The sequence below is a fragment of the Plectropomus leopardus genome, chromosome 8 (assembly GCF_026936395.1).
Source record: "Plectropomus leopardus strain MGB_pleo_1.0 chromosome 8, ASM2693639v1, whole genome shotgun sequence".
In the NCBI taxonomy this organism is placed as follows: Eukaryota; Metazoa; Chordata; class Actinopteri; order Perciformes; family Serranidae; genus Plectropomus; species Plectropomus leopardus.
The window spans coordinates 32,766,112-32,787,561 of NC_142183.1; the positions used below are offsets into that span (position 1 = coordinate 32,766,112).

At 38.5% G+C, this 21,450-nt stretch overlaps 2 protein-coding genes and 2 non-coding genes across 5 annotated transcripts in view; 1 reads left to right on the forward strand and 3 right to left on the reverse strand.

Annotated features, from left to right (window-relative positions):
• dcps (decapping enzyme, scavenger) overlaps positions 1–1,410 on the reverse strand; it is a 9,110-nt gene extending 7,700 nt beyond the window's left edge. Inside the window, exon 1 of the mRNA XM_042493439.2 lies at positions 1,118–1,410. Coding sequence (XP_042349373.2) covers positions 1,118–1,321 — 204 coding nt within the window. The 5' untranslated portion in view covers positions 1,322–1,410. The remainder of the gene's footprint in view (positions 1–1,117) is intronic.
• Positions 1,411–3,004: 1,594 nt separating this feature from the next.
• Positions 3,005–3,076, reverse strand: trnam-cau (transfer RNA methionine (anticodon CAU)). The gene has a single exon. It is a non-coding gene; the product is annotated as a tRNA-Met (tRNA).
• A 956-nt stretch (positions 3,077–4,032) lies between these two features.
• Positions 4,033–4,104, reverse strand: trnam-cau (transfer RNA methionine (anticodon CAU)). Its single transcript has one exon. It is a non-coding gene; the product is annotated as a tRNA-Met (tRNA).
• Positions 4,105–4,923: 819 nt separating this feature from the next.
• Positions 4,924–21,186, forward strand: ids (iduronate 2-sulfatase). Of its 2 annotated transcripts, none has more exons than XM_088081385.1 (13): positions 4,924–5,134; positions 6,731–6,867; positions 6,947–7,124; positions 7,406–7,494; positions 8,051–8,251; positions 11,409–11,579; positions 11,675–11,801; positions 13,143–13,253; positions 13,653–13,759; positions 15,452–15,568; positions 17,852–17,962; positions 18,235–18,360; positions 18,451–21,186. In XM_088081385.1, exons 1-13 carry the CDS (start codon positions 5,059–5,061, stop codon positions 18,529–18,531), a joined length of 1,632 nt encoding a protein of 543 aa, XP_087937511.1. In that variant the 5' UTR covers positions 4,924–5,058; the 3' UTR covers positions 18,532–21,186. The 2 variants fall into 2 exon arrangements, with proteins under 2 accessions (XP_087937511.1, XP_042349055.2); XM_042493121.2 differs by having other exon boundaries at positions 4,925–5,134; positions 13,083–13,253.
• Positions 21,187–21,450: the final 264 nt, after the last annotated feature.

The window sequence follows — 21,450 nt, forward strand, 5'->3', positions numbered from 1 at the left end:
AGAGAAATACATTGATTCAATATTTTCAGTAATAACACTAATATTTCTATTAACATATGTCATTTCCATCACAATAAACAAAATCACGTGATGAAGATGAATTTTAAAAATGAGGTTTTGTCACATTAAAAACAATCTTATAGGTTAGCTTGCTTTGTTTGCATCAGTATGAAATGTACACAAAATACACAATATTAAAATGTTGTTTTGCTTATTGTTTGTACATTTAAAGTACAACTGAGCTTTATGGAAATGACAGCCAATTAACATTTTCTTGACGTAACAAAAATGTACCTTGTTTCTTCTGATTTCAGTATATTACAGCACATAATTTCATTAACCCTTTAAAAACTAGATCGTGTACATCATTTCTCTTGTGCTGCAATCAGACACCTTCACAAGTACTGAACTTTTCAAACCTGAGGGGATTAGCAAAAAATGTCCTGCAAATTCCAAAAAATTAGTAATGTACAAGCTACGGAGAAATGTCCAGCAAACTCTATTTTTAATTATCATAATTAGATCTGAAATTAGTCAGTTGTTTTTTTTCCCCCCAGAGAATTACCTTTTTTTAATTAATATTTTTTTTCGTACTTTCATATTTTGTTGTTGTTGTTGTTGTTGCTTGTTTGTTTAATGATATTTATCAGGAAAACTTTATGTGCCTTTCTTTTCTATGACTATTTTCTGGGAAATTTCTACTTAAATTAATAATTGCATTGAGTTGATTGTCTAAAATCTGGTTTGGGGGCAAAAATTAAGCAAAAAGAAAAAAACGAGCCCACATAAAAGGCCATAAAATTTTCTTATTTAAAAAAAACAATGGTTATAATAGTTGAAGAATCATCCATAAATGCATAACAGTCCTTTTTCTAAACATGCCTTTGTCATACTCATTTCTAAAAAAGTCCATCTTTACAAGAAAGTCTTACCACACATGCTATTATTTTGAAAGATCGAGCCGGAAGTCAATGTTCCGCCATTCATAAAACTCGTCATGCTTCTTTGAATGAGCACAACAGTAAAACCTTTCCTCCTAACGTTACTAATAACTCAGTTCCCTGCACAGCCACAGCCACAGTTAGCTAAATACCCCCTCACAGCTAAGTTAGCTCACCTTTCCATGGATGAAGATGTTTTTTTCCCGCGCAGAATCACTCAGGACGCTGGATGTTTTAAACGCAGACAGAATATTCTCAGATTCAGGTTCATTTCCAGCTTCTCCTCCATTCTCACTGTCAGCTTTCGCCCTCTTGACTCTCTGAGATAATTCATCAGTCCCAGCACCGTCAGCTTCACGTTTAGCCCCGGTGTCCGCCATGTCTCTGTGGTCAAAGATCGTCTATTGCAGCGGACACTCACTCAGGAGCCAGAGCCCGTTCTGCTGTTGTCGCGTTCAAGTGTCTCACGATTCAGGAAGTATGATTTGGAGATGTTATATTCTTTTTTTCTCTCATAATATACCTACACCGTAATCTTTCAACTGTATTTTTGTTTAATCTTTGTGTAGTTATTAAATGTATTGCTACTTTAATATACATCCCGCTCGTATGGTAGACAGTTGTAATTAGGGAGAAATGTATGGAGGGTTTTAGGTGTTGTAACTAAATATATGGATAATTATCTAATTAAATACTTATAATAAATAATAATAAATATAGAATTTTACAACAAACTGCTCCAATGATCAAATCAAGCAATCAATAAATAGCAAAGCTATATAAGTTAATGGTTAATAAGTAAATGAATGAATAAATAAATATATCTTTAATGTAATGCTCAATTGCTACCACATATAGAAGAAAAGAAATTATATGAGGCAGTAACTATATATAATGGTACATTTATTTGTCTATTATTTATTCATGGTAAAATGACAAATGAGGATAGTCAAGATGAGCAAATCAAAAATCTTTTAAAAACTTGTTTTAAAAGCATGCATGAAATGTACATTTTGTATTTGTGTTGGTTTCATGTGATTTGAATAACATTACCACCATTTTGTTTTTTACAAAAATGAATGTTAGTCTTTTGTAAGTTGATTTACAAATTTTAACCAAATAACACAAAATAATTAGTGTCATGCCACTGACCCCCATTGACCTTTCAATTATCCATAATGTGACTTGCTGAAGTAAAATAAATGTATCTGTTAACCTAATCCATCAAAAGTCAGTGAAGCCTCTGACTGCTTTTTTTGAACATATACTTCTGTCATGCCCTACCCATAAATCAGCACAAATTATCCTCCATTGTGTTAGAGGTACAAACAGTCTATTGATGTTGAGATAACCAAGACCAATCTGTCATCACACTGAAATATTTATATTTTCTGCGTTGCTAGAACATGACTACAGCCCGGTGTAAACTGTGTGATTATGGGCCGACCCAGATGAAAGATGACCACTGTAAAAGAAACGCAGTAATATATTTAGTAGTGGCTCTAAAACGGTGGTCCTACGTCGCACAGTGAGAGAGGTTTGAGGATGGCCGCTGTCACGGTTTTGTATTATAGACAGCCTGGGATAAAATTCTGACAGCATCAGAAATTTGGGATGAGCATATCACTGTGTGACTGACAAAGTCGACATGCCAAGTTGGCCTGTTTTCCCCAACTGCAACTGTGTCCACCTCTTCACACTTTTTTCAACATGTAAATGCCACTATAACAAGGGCTCAATTCAAGTTTGTTTACATTTTGCTCTCACCGCTACAGCAGCGTAGATGGATGATGCACGCTGATGACGATTTGTTCTTGTGTACTGATGTTGATGGACGTACGTTGTAGCCTGTGATTCAGTTGCATTGTCAGTGTAAAGTCTGCACATCAAACTTGATGTTGTGCTCTAGTTTATCAGATCTATGTACACAGTGTAGCTGCACTAAACTAAACTCTCACAGTCTGTAGGAGAATAAAGGTGAGGTGATGCAGTGCAACAAATAGCACACATTTTGGGCAAAGGTTTGTGTGAGAGACACCCTGCAGATCCAAATTATTTACAGTTAGCAGAGGATGGTTTCGATCCATCGACCTCTGGGTTATGGGCCCAGCACGCTTCCGCTGCGCCACTCTGCTTGACAGATGGGTATTGGAAATCTGTGCTTTAATTCTGTGGGAATCTTTGGGACGTTTGGGGAATCGAGAATCAGCGCACAGGCTGTGAAAATGATGCACATTGTGGTGACCCTCTGTCTAGTGATTTCCCAAATTCCATCCAATAATCTTTCAAGTGTCCACCTTAGCATAAAAGAGACATGTTTAGATACTTGCGCTAATGACAGCACAATCACCTGATAACATGGCAAAGTGAGTATGGATGGAAAGGACAGAAGACACCCTGTGGATCCAAAACTTTTAAAAGCAGAGAATGGTTTCAGTCCATCAACCATCAGGTTTTGGGTCCTGCACGCTTCCACTGCACCCCTCTGCTCAACACTTCAGATCCAGGGGATTGAAAATCTGTTCTTTAATTTTGTGGAAATACTTGGGAACTTGTGAGAACCCAGAAACACTGCACTGGTTGCAAAGTTAAGATATTGGTGGAAACTGCGGTGACCTTCTTTCTATCTTTTTCCCCAACTCCATTCAGAAATCTCCAGCATGTTCAGATTAGCAAGAAAACAGATACAACCTGCCTCTGTTGTTGCAATGAATGTGTTAGCAAACACCTGCTAGAGTGAGTGTGGATGGCATAGATGGAGACAACTGTAGAATCCAAATCTATACAGATAGCAGAGGATAGTTTTGATCCATTGACCTCTGGGTTATGGGCCCAGCACGCTTCTGCTGTGCCACTCTGCTTTCTGTACTAAATTTGGGGTTTAAAAAAATAATAGCAATAATAATAATGATAATTATTATTATTATTATTATCATAAGTAGTAATAAAAGTAGTAGTATTCATGGTGAAAATCATTCATTCATTTGTATGGTTAATTATTAAGTTAAATAATGACTCAACATGGTAATCAGGCAATGTGGTTATGGATGGTTAGGAAAGACACCTGCTGAGTATCCAAAGCATGTATATTTAGCAGAGGATGGTTTCGATCCATCGACCTCTGGGTTATGGGCCCAGCACGCTTCCGCTGCGCCACTCTGCTCATTGTACTGTACACTGGGATTTAAAAACATAATAATAATAATAATAACAATGATGCTAATTATTATTATTATCATAAGTGGCAATAGAAGAAGTAGTATTCATGGTGAAAATCATTCATTCATTTGTATGGTTAATTATTAAATTAAATAATAACTCAACATGGTAATCAGGCAATGTGGTTATGGATGGTTAGGAAAGACACCTGCTGAGTATCCAAAGCATGTATAATTAGCAGAGGATGGTTTTAATCCATCAGTTAGGTCCAGGTTATGGGCCCAGCACGCTTCTGCTGCGCCACCCTGCTTGACAAACCAACTTTAAATGCTTAAATTATGCATACAAATTTGTTATTGTTATTATTTATATTATTATTAGCATAAGTAATAGTATAAGTAGTTTAATCCTGATGAAATTTAAAGCAAATTACTTTTCACAGTTAATCCATTATTTTATGTAACTGTTTTATTATATAATGATACATGTATTCATTTATTAAGCATATTTGTATGATTATGTATTTATGTATTTAATTACTCATACATTTATTCATGTATTTATTTATCTATGGGCTTTAAAACTCCATAAAATACACCTTGCATTTATCTTGTTAAAATTGTGCAAGTCAATTTAGTGCAGAGTGAGACCTCTCTTCATCAGCATATACCAGCTACAGCCTTGTCAAGTTAGAAAAAAAAAAACGTTAATTGATTGACACAACATTGAACTAATGTGATTAGCTTTATGGGGCGGGCTGACTGCTGAGTAGACCAATGAAAACATCTCATCCAGGTCGAAATAATCAGGAAGTTATTTAAAGACGACACCGACACGCTCGTTTGTTTGGATACAGGACTGCAGAAGACAGTTCAACTGCGAAAGGGATGCGAGACTAACTTTTAAGTAAACTTTGTCTGAAAGATATTTATCGTTAGTTTTTTTTCGCATAACCAAGATGTTCATATGTGTCCGAATGAGGCTTCTGTTCCTGTTTCTTCACACACTGGCTCCTGCTGTTGTAGCCAGAAGAGGTAAAATTGACTCTTAGCAAACGTTGAATGGATAACGAGCAAACCTTGAGAAAATGTCCCGGAGGCTGCATAGGCGGTGATTTAGTCTGGTTATCGTATCATCTCTTATTGCTTGTAGATTAATTTGAGCGTCTGTCGTCTTGTCTGAACAGTAACTCTCAGTAGCTCGCTCACATTAGCCGGTTAATGAGAGTTTATGATGTTTATGTTGGCGGCTGCAGCTGGAGGCTAACCCTGACTGATGTGATTCACTCACTGAATGGAGCTTTGTGACTTTGACTTGTGTGCAGACACTGTGACTTTGATATTGGCTGAAGTGTTTGAGCTTCTGAGTTATCCAGTGTCACTCTCACAGACACTCAGAAGTACACATAAGGGACTGTACTTTATTTGTGTCAGTGGGTGGTGGCTGGAGTGTGACAAAACTTTTTTTTTAATATAATGACCCTCTTTGGAGCTACAAATATTTATAATCAATCAATCAAACTTTATTTATAGAGCACTTTTCATACAAAAAATGTAGCAAAGGTGCTTCACGCATTAAAAACGTAAAACAACATAAACAACAGCGTCCCTAACCCTACCCACCCCTTCTCTCCCAGCCCCACCACCACCCCCGCCCAAACACCATGAAACACCATGCGTGGGGGCCATGAAGGGGTCTGGAGAGTCCCAAGAGAGCACAGAAAGATGACATAAGAGGCACTGAACAGAATGACCTTGGATAAAAAAACACAGCCTCCATGATTGTGGGATATTGAGTCTCCCTCCACAGTTGATTTCTATATTTCACAGTTTCTGGCTATGATAAATACTGTGATTTTTGAGCTTTTATTAGAAAAAAACATGCAATTTAAAACATACTGTGGGTTTTGGGGCTCTTGAAATGAAATGTGGATCGAAAAGTTTTCTTATGCCGCGTTCAGACGCCATTCACAAGTATTTAAAACCTTTGAGGCCTGAGCAAATTGTTTTTTCCTTCAAAACAAGGCGATGAGCAACTTTGCATTAGATGTCCTGCATATTGCAAAATATTTATAGATTAAATCAAATTTTAAAAAAGCTAGTGAAAACTGTCCAAACACTATGTCCAGTTAACATAATTACATGTTTAAAATGATAGTACAGAATTATTCGAATTTTCAAGCACTTTCAAGCTCATTCACTTATTTATTTATTAATTTATTTTCAATTTTCCAGTTTTACAACTTTTTCTGGTAATTTTCTTGTACTTTTTAAAATTAATTTCTTGCGATTTTTTTGGTTCATTTCTTCTAAGTTGCTCATTGCCTTCTTCCAATGCTTTTGGAAGAAGTTGAGCCGATTTGTCCAGGTTTGAGTTAAAATGAATAATCTATGACCATTTAAAGTTGAATGTCCCTCACTTTAGCCAAATCAAAAACCAAATTTCCCTCCCCAGTGTTAAAAAAAATATTCAAGGTGACTCCCCCATTCTGCACCACCCCCTCCCCTCTCATCAATAAAGAACAGTCCCTAACAGCACCTACCTGCTATGAAGCCCCACCTCATTACTTTCTAGGTTTATTTCTAAGATGTGAAAAACATGAAATGAATGTGATGTGTTTCTGCTTTCAGAGAGGAGAAATGTCCTTTTCATCATGGCCGATGATTTGCGGACATCTTTAGGCTGTTACGGGGACTCTGTGGTAAAATCACCGAACATTGACCAGCTGGCATCCAAAAGCCAAATTTTTCTCAATGCATATGCACAGGTCAGTTGGTGTTGTGTATATTCAGTGCATGAAATATAATCTCAGGGAAATCTTTTCAAGGTGTGTTTTCCTCTTTCAGCAAGCCGTGTGTGCTCCCAGTCGAACCTCCATGTTAACCAGTCGGAGACCAGACACGACCAGGCTCTATGACTTCAATTCTTATTGGAGAGTCCATTCTGGAAACTACACAACCATGCCACAATACTTTAAATCTAAAGGGTACTTCACCATGTCTGTGGGAAAGGTGTTTCATCCCGGTAATATTAATAATATACATTTTTTAAATAAAAATCTAAGTTGATGTGTGAAGCACAATTACACGTGCAGGGTATTCTGGCATGGCAGCAAATTAAGTAAGTGACTCAGAGATCCCTGCTGAATGGTTACCATTGAAACTGCACTAAGAAGCACAGATTTACCACAACATAACGATGAGCCAGCAGCATTTTTAACCCAGTCTGCAAGAATGAGTCTAGACATTTTTGTCTATCCAGTTGTATAGTAATGACAATGGTTGTTTTGTGTTTTCTTTTCCTAGGTATCGCTTCTAACCACAGTGATGACTACCCGTACAGCTGGTCCATCCCTGCCTACCACCCAGCTTCGTTTAGATATGAGAAAGAAAAGGTCTGAAAAATATCTCTTACACACATACAATGTTAACAGTACTGTACACACAAAAAGGCTAACGTTGCTCGGAGTAATGCTTGTCAGCTCACCCCTCAGCTGTACAAAATAGGAACCACTAAATTCAATTTTGCCATATAAACCACTAAAAATTGGTAGATATTTTATACATTGACACATGTAAAAACAGTAGAATAATCATATTCTGTTCATCAAGGCCTGACTTAGATTTTGCTCAGTAGAGAACCCCAGTAATGAGTCCTAATACCTGCAAATGAATTAGTATTTCAGCGCCTCTGGTTCTCTCATCTCAAAGTTAATGTTTTTTTTTTTAATGGGTTAAGAAATCAAAGACAAATTAGACTAGCAAATTAATCTAACATGCATATTTTTGGATAGTGGGAGGAAATAGGCGCACCCGGAGGTGAACTCAATTTGAACTGTGGCGTAAGTTTACCATATCAAGCAAGAGAAACTGACAAGAAAAACTTACATCTCAGTAGGAACTGTGCATAAATTTGACTTTTAATAATTAGTATAAAATCCTTGTTTGCAGATGTGTAAAGGAGAGGATGGTCAGCTCCACGCCAACCTACTGTGTGCAGTAAACGTGACACAGCAGCCTGGGGGAACCCTCCCCGACCTGGAGAGCACAGGCGAGGCAGTGAGGTTACTAAAGAGTCGGGCCAACGATAATGTTCCTTTCTTCTTGGCTGTGGGCTTTCACAAACCACACATACCCTTCAGGATACCACAGGTACATGACTTAATATCAGCACCCTTAAGACCCTCTGTACACTGCTTGAAATGTAATGTACATTAAAAGTTAGAGGACAGTTGAATTCTCACAGTTGCATTGTTAAAACCAGTATTAGCACCTGCAGAAGAGGAGGTATTTGGTCGGATCAGGGCTAGGGCAGCTTTATTTGTATAGTACATTTCATACAACAGGGCAATTCAAAGTACTTTTCAGGGCAATACAATATAAAATCATAATAAAAGATAGAGTTATAATAAGAGATAAGATATAAAAGGTAAAATCAATTACTAAATAATAAAATTGGGCGCAAAGGGTGCAAGGGGTGCAAAGATAAAATGATAATTAAAATCAGTGTAAAATAAGTTTGTAGTCATAGGTGGGCTGAGTAAGCAGTGTAAAAAAGGAACGTTGCGTAGGTACTGTAATGGCGTGACTAATCTTGGGTGTCTGCCTTAAAAGTGTGCTGATTGTATAGATCTCTGCTTCCAGGGGAGGATGTGTGTGTGAAGCATCCATGTTTTTACAACTGGTTTGCGGAAAGCACACAACAGTGAGGCAGCAATCCCAGTTTACAATTACAGTGTTTTTAATGAAGCAAAGTTTAAACCAGATAATAGTATAAAGACAAGGAATTTCTGAAAACCAGACTAAGAGCCAGATGTCGTATGTGAGGTGAATTTAATTAGGACTGATGTAGATATATGGGAGATGCAATTCAGCTTGAAGTGGGAAGAGAGCATGATGAAGTGGAAGTTCAATGAGAGCAGAGACAGACTGAATGGAGATGAATGTCGGCATGCCGCAGAGGATTTCCCACAAAGTGAAAGTTGAGAGATAAAAAAAAGAGGGAAAAGGTCAGGCCAGCTCTCCGTGTCAGCATGTGATGTTTGCTACATGTGATTTACTCCAGACCCTGGACACACATGGCTATATCAGCCAGATTTAAGAAAAATTAACAAAACAAAACAAAAAAGATGCAAAAGTGGCAGTTTCTAACAGAAAAGAGGGAACGTCTGCAATACTCAATTATTATTATTATTATTATTATTATTATTATTATTATTATTATTATTATTATTATTATTATTATTATTATTATTATCATCCATAGTCAGTGCATTACCAGCAGCAGATGGCATTTGGAACACCTACAGTTTGGATAAGTCCTGCCTTGGAAGCTAAGGATTTTACTGCTGTGGACGGGGTCAGCAGCAAAACATATTTTAAACTGTTAAAACACCCACCTAACAAATTAATATCAGTTTAAGTGTACATGTGGTATAGAATGTTTTTACTGCTTTACCATGCTGTCAGAAAGCCATTTCTAGTTGGGAACTGAAGTTGCTATATCCGTTATGCTATCTTCAAAACCACTAAACTTGTTTGTCAAAAATAATAATTTCACATAGCAGGACACGGGATTTTATGTGTGACCTTTGTGTTTTACATGATAATCACCACAGTCATAAAATAACACAAACAAACTGATCTAGGCAGTGTTTGGCCAGCAGCTCCTGTGTTCAGTGATGTAAAATTACTGTTTTGTCAAAGGATTATGGTAGCTTTAAAGAGAGCACAGGTAAAGGTTTAGGCTTAACCATTGCACAATACTGATAGAATACCATTGGTCGTATTATTGAAATCGCAACTACGTTGTACAAACCATTTTCTTTAACTACCAGAAAATAAGAATGAGTTCCTACCTGCCCTCCTCTTCTCCATACCTTTATCTCTTGTCATAAACCAGCACCATAAGTAATTGTACTTAAAAATGAGTTCTTGTATTAAAACACATATACTGTCGTAGTTTTAACAACAAATCATGATAGGAAAATGCAAGCTAACAAATGTATAAAAAGAATTAAGAGGAAAAAAAGTTGTAAAATCAAGAGAGAGCCTAAGAAAACATGGTTATTGAATGCTTTTGAAAGACTTGACTGGTCTGACATCTCCAGAGTTACTGAGCAAAAACAGCAAAAGCTCCATCACCTTTTTGTTTCAAGTTTTGACCTTTAAACAACCAGAAATTCCTGCTTTGAGGACAGGAGGCTCCTCCTGGAGGCCTGAGGGCACAACAACTCCTTCACAGAGGAGCCTGACTATGCAGTGCTTGAACTGATTCTAAAAGGGACAGGGAGACGATGGAAAGTAGCTGCAGTAATTTGGATCAGATGGAGTTGAAATGGAGAGATACCGAGGCAGGCAAACAAGGCGTTACTATAGTGTGATGTAGAAATAGCATGTATGTATTGGCCAGATATTTAGGGCTCATTAACACTCCCTTAATGTACAAAAATCAATCTGTCTGTTTTAAACATTGTAAATGTCACTGCCCTCATACTTCCATGTGTCCCTTATAGTAGAATAGATACAGCCAATAGATGGCACCGGAGGACATGGTCAAAGGTTTCAAAGGTGTAACAATGTACCCTTTTAACGGAGGCAGCATTTTGGTCAGCTGTGGTCTGTGAGGCCATTAAATACATCATGACATGTGGATGGAGAATTCTTTTTACAATTTTGCTTATTTGTTTATAGTGCCATTATTTGAATGTCTTTGTTGTTTCCTTCAGTCGTGTTTTGCTTGAGCTGTGCTACAGTGCCTCTATGATCTTAGGTGGAACTGCTCTGTTTCGTCCGGATCTATAAGCTTTCAGAAAACATGCACAAACATGGACAGAATTCATTTGTGGCAGACTGATGGCCCCATCTCTGTTCATACTCATATCTAGAGTTGTGCATAAATGAGCCCTTAGGCTGCTGGAAGGAAGAGATTCTTTGTGTCGTTTCTCAGTTTGGAAAGCCGTACAGAACCAATCAGAAGGACACTTGGAGAGTGCAAACCACTGCCAAGGGCAAGTGCCATCTCATCTCTTACAATGTTAACAAATGTAAGAATAATTTGTATATCCACCCCGTGATTTGGATCTGCTCCAAAATTTAATGGGTTCGTCCTTGGCCCATGCTGCACCCTTCCACCAAGTTACATGACAATCAGATCAGCAGTTTTTCTGTAGTCCTGCTGACAGACAAACCAAATCAAAAACAGAACCACCTTGGCAGAGGTAATAGTTAGCTGTCTTAGTACAAATTCACCTGTTATTTATTCATATTTTTTAACATCCTTTGTAAACCTGTTGGTTCTATATTACAGGAGTACCTGAGTCTGTATCCCATAGAGCAAATGACTCTGGCCCCTGACCCCAATGTCCCTACACTCCTTCCTCCTGTGGCCTACAACCCCTGGACAGACGTGAGGAGGAGAGACGACGTCCAAAAACTCAACATTAGCTTTCCCTATGGACCAATTCCTAAAGACTTTCAGGTATGAACTGGCTGTTCTCAACTTATTGAAAACATTTGGAAGCTGGTTTACATGTTGCTACTCACTGAAATATGCACCCGCGTCGTGTCTTCCAGCTGTGTATCCGTCAGCACTATTATGCTGCTGTGTCTTACATGGACGCTCAAGTTGGACGGCTGCTCAGTACTCTTGATGAGCTGGGGCTGGCAGACAGCACTATGGTGGTGATGTCTTCAGATCATGGTGAGTAGATGCATGCTTTGGGTGAACTTGGAATGGATGATTATACTAGAGTTCGATTTCTAGTCAAAACAATGACATAGTTCATTTTTATGCCTCAGTGCAGATGATAGCCCTGGCTGGAAGTATTATGTTTAGGGGTTGTCTCGGTCATTCCATCAGTCCATCAGTCCCATTCTCATGAATGTGATACCTCAAGAACACCTTGAAGGTGTTTCATAAAATTTAGCACAAACATCCACTTGAGTCAACGACGAACTAACTCGATTTCATTTTTTATGGGTCACTCTGACCTTGCATCCATTTATTCTTGTGAATGCAATATCTCAAGACGGCCTTGAAGGTGTTTTCTCAAATTTGGCACAAACACCCACTTAGACTCAAGGATGACCGTACCTGTTCAATCGAGTCGAGACCACCTTTTCAACCGCGCTCCGAGTACTGGGTCTGGGTCCCTAATGTGATCCCACCCTAATAGGATAAAATGAAGAGGTCAGAAAGGTCACCTTCACTGTGACACCATAATATTCTGCAAAATCACTGTCTGGCGATTTTTTTTTATATATCAAAGCTCAGAAACATTAGGGGCGACATTTGGTCAGATACTGAATTGGTGAGTCTAATCTAGGGTGTCCACCTCGAAACTCTGCTGATTGTATAGATCCTCTGTGACGTAGAGGGGAAGATTTGTGTAAAGTATCCATGTTTTCACAGACATGAATGTAAACAGTAAATGCAACTTGATTTGTTTGTGAAAGCATACAACTGCATGGCAGTAATTCTGGTTGGGAATATTTAATGAACTGAATACGTCATGATGTCAGTTATCAGGCTCTCGGTGCACATTGTGTAGGAAGTAGACTGTTCTTTCAAAGTAAACATTACAGACATGTAGCAGTTGTGTATCTTTCACCACCAGATGGCAGTGTTGTAACACCATAGTGTACCAATACTTCCTTCCACATTAATGCTGTACTCTAAAAATCCAGCCCTTTTTTGTACTACTTTTACAAAAAAAAAATTTGACTAGGAAAATCAATTTCTTTTAATGTCTCCTTCAGTGGAGGATGCTGGAGTGAATCGTTTCCATGACTGTTTGATGTATACCCAGTAAAGCTCAATCAAATGCAATCATTTTCAAATATAAGATGACTAGGAATCTGTATCTAAAATGTTATTTTTTTGCTATAGATTCACAGCTATAGTTAAGTTTCTTTCTCCTGTCTGCCTCAGTCTTTATGAACTAACATCTTTCATTATCTCTCCTTCTGCCTCTCATTGCAGGTTGGTCATTAGGAGAGCATGGCGAATGGGCTAAATATTCCAATTTTGATGTGTCAACAGGCGTACCTCTTATCTTCTACGTTCCTGGAGTCACCACACGTCGTAATCGGCTGGGAGAGTCTACCTTTCCCTTTATTGATGCCCTCATCCAATCGGAGCACAGCTTTAAGGGTGAGGCCCCTTCACTGACAACAAATTACTATTGATTAACACAAAACCAGTACAATCCTTTCATTATTCAAGAGCACCTTCAAGTCACAAAAGGGAACGCAATTTTGATTTTATATCTTTGCTCCTAATTCCTCATTAAAAAAAGTGTTTAAACATGTATTATTCTGCCAACTCGACTTTAATGAAGTCTTTGATATACATGGAGAGCTCCCAAAAGTATTTAGATAGGGATACACTTTGATATTTTGCCTCGGACAGTTTTTACTTCAAGTGCAAATGGTGCAATGATGATGAAATTTAAGAGCAGGGTATCTAATAAATTTTAGTGGATATCTTGACTAATTGCTGTCAGTGGCTATGTAAGGCTTTCTGTAATTGGCTGACCCCTCTCTCTTTCAGATAACAAAGTTATAAGAAACATGGTGGAGCTGGTGGATGTTTTTCCTACTGTCTCCTACCTGGCTGGCCTCCGAGCACCTAAACCTTGTCCTGACATGTCTTTCCAGGTATGAATGGATGAAAATGAATGCATTTATTAAATCTAGTAGTTTTCACTTACCTAAGCTATGAACTGAAAGGTATAATATGTGTGATTTTTTTTTCACATCAAAATGTCTAATAATGACCCAGCCTATGTAATATTGAGTTGTGTTCTTAAATTATCCCAAATGTTTTCAACAATGTTTAAACCAAGAGAAATCTGCCACTTTATACAAGAAATGGTGTGTTACCTGTCAATAATGTCATATAACCTTTATACCCTCTAGTTGCTCTAACATAAGCCCCTTTCCCACTGCACAAAAAACTAACTTTAGTCTGCACTGAGTTTGACTGACTATGTAAGAGTTATATAAAAAGACGACACCATAGACAGAACCATAAAGTTTTCACAGGCCTCCATGCTGCTTTATACTGTGTACCTGTACTAAGGACTGTCCATGATGCAGACATGTCACTCCAAAAAGAAAAACCTCACACAGAGAGGCATACTCATCTGCTGCAGAGCCGTGTACATAGTGCTGCTTTACTGTCAATAGGAAAGCAGTCTATAGTCTATTGTAGCGGGTTTACCTGTATTTGAAAAACCCTGTATACACACTATTTTTGGTGAAAAGGGCTGTCAGGGTTGGGGAAGCACAGTTTTGCAAGCTACAGTTTACTTTACACTGGAAAAAGTTGAACTATACTACGCTGAGTGGGCTACTTACTCTCAGCTTTTCAGACTAATAAACACACATTGAAAACCCACAGTATGTTAAACGATATTCTCACACCTATTTTCCTCCTTAAACAGAGAAATACAAATGTACACCTTTTTAATTCAACTTTCTCTTGATCACGGAAGACTGATGGAGCTTAATTGCTCTGTTTCCACATCATAAAACAAAAAATAAAACTCATCTAAACCGTCTTAGTTACTTGTGATTATAATCTAGTTGGTAAGTCCACTCTTCCAACAGTTACCCGCACCAGTCTGGTCAAAATAGATTTTTAATTTTACCAAGTCAGATGTAAAAATCATTCCGTTATTCCCCATGCTCTCTCTCCACTGTTACTGGCTGACGGCTGTTTACAGTCCTGCAACTCATCCCTCCACCACTAGGTTTTGTGTATCTTTCATCTAAGATATCTGTTCCACCAGTAGAGACCGAGACTGGGCTCTGGTGATGCGTGCTGTGCACTACATACAATGAGTGAGATTCCTAAATACCCTGGTATGTTAGTTAAACTATGATACGACCCTGGCTTACTGGCTGGTTAGCACCTAGCTAGCAAAAGTGGCAGGAGGAGAGTAGTGAGTTGGTTTTCTCATTCTGATGGGTGGCACCACCAACACTCACAGAATAGACGTAAGAGCCTAAATTTAGCACAACTTTAGCGAAGCTGACAGAGAGATGACAGGAAACATTCATGCCTTTGTGCGTATAACTTTAATCTTGTTGATTTTTTGTAATGACCTTCATTTGGTCTTAAGTTGAATTTATGTTTACGTCAGTTTTCTACAAACTGCACCACAACAACAGAGAATGAGACCTTCACACACCTTTTGTACAGTGAGTTTAAATGGCCTTGTATTAACATGGCCAAACAAAGTGCAGCAAGAAGTAAACAGTCCATAAACAAGCCTGACATGAAAGTGATCTAACAGACTGTGACTTTCATTTCCTCTCCTCCTTGGTCTGTTTTCTTGCTTTCAGACGCAATTGTGTACAGAAGGAGACAACCTGGCCTACACCTTCCGACACAGAGAGAGAGGAGAGGACGAGGAAGACATATCTTTTAGCCAGTACCCTCGACCTGCTGAGACACCACAGGTACCGGGTGGAGTGTTTAGAAAAGCAAATTAAAAAGCTTTCATGAGCCATCTAAAGGTTAAATCATTATTATTTCCTATCGTCCAGAAAGCAGGCACATTCTTTTAATTAATGTGTCACACTGTTACTTTTAATGAATGGATTTTGTCGGTGCTTATAAAATGTCGAAATTAGTGAAGGTCGGGAAAACTGAAGTCGTGTTGAATGCCTTTCGTTACGCCGTTGCTCTTTGACCCCCTCTGCATTGTGCATTTGGTCGTACCAGAGCTGCCAGCCACGAGCGCAGGATCTTTGAATGAACATATTATCCAGATGAGTGCTGCACCTGCTGTAGGTTAATCTCTGTACGGAACAGTTTGGCAGCCTGACATCAGCTCATCAGCCTGGATCACAGGAGGAGTTGGCAGCTGTAGATTTGACAGTGCTGCAGAAAGTTTTTAACAAGATGCTTCAAAATTGACTTGATGTTTTTCTAAAACAAGGCAATGACTGACGACAGAATAAATGACCCAAAAATGGCAAGAAATTAGAAAAAAGTACAAGAAAATTACCTGAAAGTTACTTTAAAAAAAACAAACAAACATAAAAAACAAATATAGATGTGATATGGAAAAAGTAAAAAAAAAAAAAAGCAAGGCAAACAAGACCTAAAAATATTATAATAATTGTGTGACATAAGTTAAAATATTTAGTTATGATAATTATATGTATTTTTTTGTTTTTGTTATTGCGTTAAACGGCAGCTGACGTTCCCGTTTAAGATAGTGGGCTGAGTTTTGTAGCTAGATTTGAAGCTTTAAGTGGTTTCATGTTAAACTACAAGACTTCAGGAATCCAGTAGTACCAACCATGTGAAATTTTGACGTTAGAAAAACGGCATGGTTGGCCTTTGCAGACACACCCGCGTTATGCTAGTTCCATGCAGTTTTTTGCTCTCATTTGATTCCCAAACAAGACAATCTGTTAAGATTTTTTTTTTTTTTTAAGATGAGGATGTTATCTAAGGTTAAGCCTTTCCTCTCTTTTAGAGATTTTGAGAGAGCTATACAAACCATTGTCTCCACCTGACTGCGTTATTGTAATGCCCTCTGCTCCAGAACGCTGCGGCTCGACTTCTTACTAGAGCAAACAAGCAAGAGCATACCTCGCCTGTACTGGCATCTCTTAATAGACTCCCCGTATACTTAGAATAGTGTTTAAGGTCTTACTGTTTGCTTATAGAGCTCTGAATGGGCTGTCTCCACACTACCTTTCTGACCTTTCACACCCGTATATTATATCAGGGTCACCGAGGTCTGCCGACAGATCACTTCTTGTCATCCCAAAAACATGGTTGAAGCACAGGGGAGACGGAGCCTTTGCTGTCATGGCCTCCAAATTCTGGAATAAGATGTCCTTCCAGATTAGACCAGCCCCCTCTTTGCCTTTGTTTAAATCTTGCTTAAAAACACCAGTTGTTCTCCTTGGCACTCTGAGAACCTGCATGAAAATAGCTGGTTTGTGGTTTTATTGCCTTTTTGTAAGCAGTCTTTTATATCCTGTTTTATGCTCTTTATTAAGGGTTGACTGATATTAGTTTTTCAGGGCATACCGATTATTAGTAGTTAATGAGATATTTGAAACCGATACGCATTTACAATAAAAATGAAAATCTTTCTGTCAATATTTAGAATTTGTGACTTAACAAACTCCAACGCAAAACTTTGTATAAATGTCTTTAGCAAATGGGTAATCGAAACTGATCATATACAGCAAGTTCCCAGCAACTTTTTAAAAATAAAGTCAAGTGAAAGTTTAAATAGAAAATGAATTTAAAAAATAGCTCCATGGGGTGTTACAAAGTAATAGTTCTTCCCATGCTGACACTTTCTTTGTGCTTTTTTAATTGATTAATTATGTTGCTGATAATTACAATAAAATGCCAATGCAGATAATTGCCAAAATACCAAATATTGTTCCCAATAATCGGCTAAGCTGATAACCCGTTGACCCCTACTATTTATGCTATGTTTCATCTGTTTATTGATGTACAGCACTTCGGACAACTCGTTTTTTTTTTTTTTTAAATGTGCTTTGTAAGTAAATGTGTCAATGTGAACATCAAAACTTTTTTGAAATGCAAAATAACGAATTCTAAAACTTTCTCTAAAAACTCTAAAAATTCGGCAGATAAGAAAAAGATTTACAGCCCTAGCTTAAAAATATGTGAAAGCGGTCTGAAAGAATCACAAGAAAAATCATGTCGTTCCAGGTGTCCTTAATAGTTCAATGCTCTTCTTTCAGGTGAACTCTGACCTCCCTGACCTCAAAGACATAAAGATCATGGGCTACTCTCTGCGCTCCTGGGACTACAGATACACTCTTTGGCTGGGATTCAACCCTCAAACATTTCAGGTTGGTGTAACACACACCTGCACAGCATGAAAATCCTCTTATCTGGATCTTTGTACTGTGTGTGTGTGTGTGTGTGTGTGTGTGTGTGTGTGTGTGTGTGTGTGTGTGTGTGTGTGTGTGTGTGTGTGTGTGTGTGTGTGTGTGTGTGTGTGTGTGTGTGTGTGTGTGTGTGAGATCCATCCATCTTCTCTGGCACAATATGTTGGAGACATTTTCTGCGACAGTAACAGATTATATTTGTCTATCATCCATCTGCCTCTCCTTCCTTCTAGGTGAATGTCTCAGATGTCCACGCTGGAGAGCTGTACATGTTAGCAGGCGACCCCGGTCAGGATAAGAACATCTACAGCGACTCGCAGCACAGTGTGATGATGACAAAGATGGCCAGCCTGCCTCATGTAAGTTTGAATTAAAGTGTGAAGATACACCCAATTTCCACTCACTCATTAATTTTCGTACATGTTTTCTGACTTGTGGTCGCCGTCCAGACTGCAAGTGTGCAGATGAGAATGAGGCTGCAGCTCCTCTACCTCACAGCGGGGATGAAAACGGGTAGAAGGAAGGCGTGATGACGAGAATAAAACACAACAGATGGACGGATGGAGACGAGCACAAAGGGATGATGGATAGATGAGAAACTTTGTCTAGAAAGGGAGAATGCCTCGAATGTTTCTTTTCAATATAATGCAGACTTTATTTAGTGTCGTCCCTATTAATCTTTCAGGCTCAGTTCTTCAGGCTAATGTTCCTTGTTAAGAACTCGTTGGCGGGCAGATCTGGGTTCAACTCATGAGCAAATTAAATAAGAAAGCACCTTTCTTTCAGGAGTTTGTTTTGCGCAGAGAGAAACATCTATCTGTGCACAAAAACTTCTGAATGGTTTGTCTTCCTGCTGCTTATCACAGCTTCCTTTGATTTCATTGTCGGGCCCGTTTAGACCTTCCATTGACATCCTTGTGAACTTTTACTTTGAGAAGAAGGTGCCATTCTAATTTTACCCGACTCTAATTTTAGCAGCCAGGAGGCAGATTTTGGATGATTAAAAGAATAGTTTGACACTTTGAGGAATAAAATTAATGGCTTTGTTTTGGAGAGTTGGATGACATCAATAAAACCCTCCTGTCTGCATGCTTAAAATGCAGCTGGTGTTGCAAGCTAGTAGGCAGTTAGCTTAGCTTAGCACAAAGTCAAGTAGCAGGGGATATCTTGTTTAATGTGCACACAAACCGATACATAAAAATTTGAAGTTTTAAGAAGTCACTACACCCAGAAAGAAAGTTCCAGCACTTGTTTATGCATTTATTTCTGTCTACTGACTGTACAGTCAACACTTGTAAATAAGTCAAATTTAAGGGTCATAGTTTGGGTTCATTTCAAACATTAGCTGGCTGTCCTGCCCGGAGTCTAAATGCTAAGCTAAGCTAATTAGTAGCTGGTTAATAATAAGTGTACAGACTTGAGAGTTGTATAGATCTACTTTCTTTACATTAAATAATATATCTCCAAACAGTTCAGCTATCCCTTTAAAGGTACAGTTCATCCCCAAATCAAAGTACATATTGTATGTTATACATCTGCCTTCTCTTCAGTATAATGGAACTAGATGGCACTTGGCTTGTGGTGCTCAAAGCGTTCAAAAAATACATTTGAAAAACTCAATAGCAATATCCCTTCCCAGAATTCATGACCCAGTTACTCAAGATAATCCACAGGCCTTGTTGTGAGCAGTTTCATGCAGAAACTATTTTATTTCTATTGAATTACACCCGCCAACTGTACCACCGCGCAGAAGGAAATGTGCATCTACTCACAGACGAGGGTCTCGTGCTCGTGACAGCATGAGATGTAAATATAAATGGTGTTCTCCTTGGCTGAGTTTAAAAGTTAGCTCAACAAGGTCAACAAGGTCTGTGGATTATCTTGAGTAACTGGGTCAGGATTTCTGGAACGAGACATCGCTGTTGAGTTTTGCAAATGTAATAATTTGGTGCTTTTAGCACCAAAAGCCGAGTGCCATCTCGTTCCATTATACTGAAGAAAAGGCAGACATCTATACAGCTGATATCTCAAATACTCTGCAACTCACACTACAACAATCTACACTGATAAATAACACTACAGGCAAGAAGAGGAACATGAAGTTTTGATTTTGCAATGAACTGTCACTTTAACACGTCTAATTTCTGAACAGCTGAACCAGGCCACCTTCATTCAGAAAACTTTATCGTCAGCATGAACTGTGATTGTGACGGACGCGTCTGATTGGCAACGACAGCAAAGCCTCCTGAGTGAAAATGATTACATCACATTTTACAATCTGTTATCTGCTGCGTCTTTTCATGTGGAGGAATATTGAGGGAACCTGAAGAATTAGCCCTTTTGATTAATAGCGACACCACTTTCTCTTCTTTTTTTTTTTTTTTTTTGGAGCAAGAGCTCGTCAGTGTTCTATTGATCATGCAGCAGCCTCAGGTGTCGTCTCTTCACTTTGAAGTACAGCAGCTAAAAGGGACTTGCACAGTTTTGTACTGTAGTGTTAAACAATATGACATTTCTATTTGCACTTGATGTCACTTGCAGCTATTTGCCTCCCTCCTTGTAAACAGTCAGTTCACATCAATTTGCCCACCCAAAATGAAGTGAGTAAAAGCCACCCATAATAATTCAATGCAAATGAAACAGACTGGAGCTGCGTTTTACTGCTGTTCCAATGCATGAACATTTTGCACTGTGGCAATTTAGAAGAAACCATTTTCAGCTTGAATTTTAGGTCCAACAATGAATCGAGGCGATTTGGTCTGTCAGCTTTTATTGCAGGCTGCACTGAGTTCATTTTAATGGCATGCAGATGAATCATGTAATCAGAGTGGCTCTTTCTCATGTCAGGCAAATTCTTAACATGGAGTCGAATTAGATCATTTTCGTTGTACTTCTTCCCTTGTTGATCTCAATGAACACAGTGTTTTCAGTGGTTTGCAGGTGGTACAACCACTAACCACCGTGCAGACCGACACTATTAACAATGGAAAAAATGAGCTTATCCTTGAGTTTGGTTGCGTCAGAGCAGCTTCGAGTCTGAGCTCCAGCTTTCTGAAGGGAAAATAAAAAATAAATGCTGCAGAAATAATTCAAATCTCAAGCTTGGCAAGGACATGCTGTTAATATATTTATGTCTGATTCAATAAGTTTGTTAAAAAAATAAATAAAATATTTTTTACTGCAAAGTTGACTGTGTTTTTTTAGTAACTTCATAAACACCTCCAGTGTATTTGTATCTCTGTGTTTGTCCTGCAGAAACACAACACACTTTGCAGCCTGTCCACACACATACACCCCACCACTCTGTTGTGATGCATTTTGTGCTCACCCACAGCAGACGTGTAAAGCTGTGGAGCAGTGAGGGAGCTCCTCAGGGACCTCTCCAGTCTATTTTGTGTTTTCTCTCCTTCCTCCCTCTGTCGTTTTCTGTCTCTCTGGAGCAGAGAATG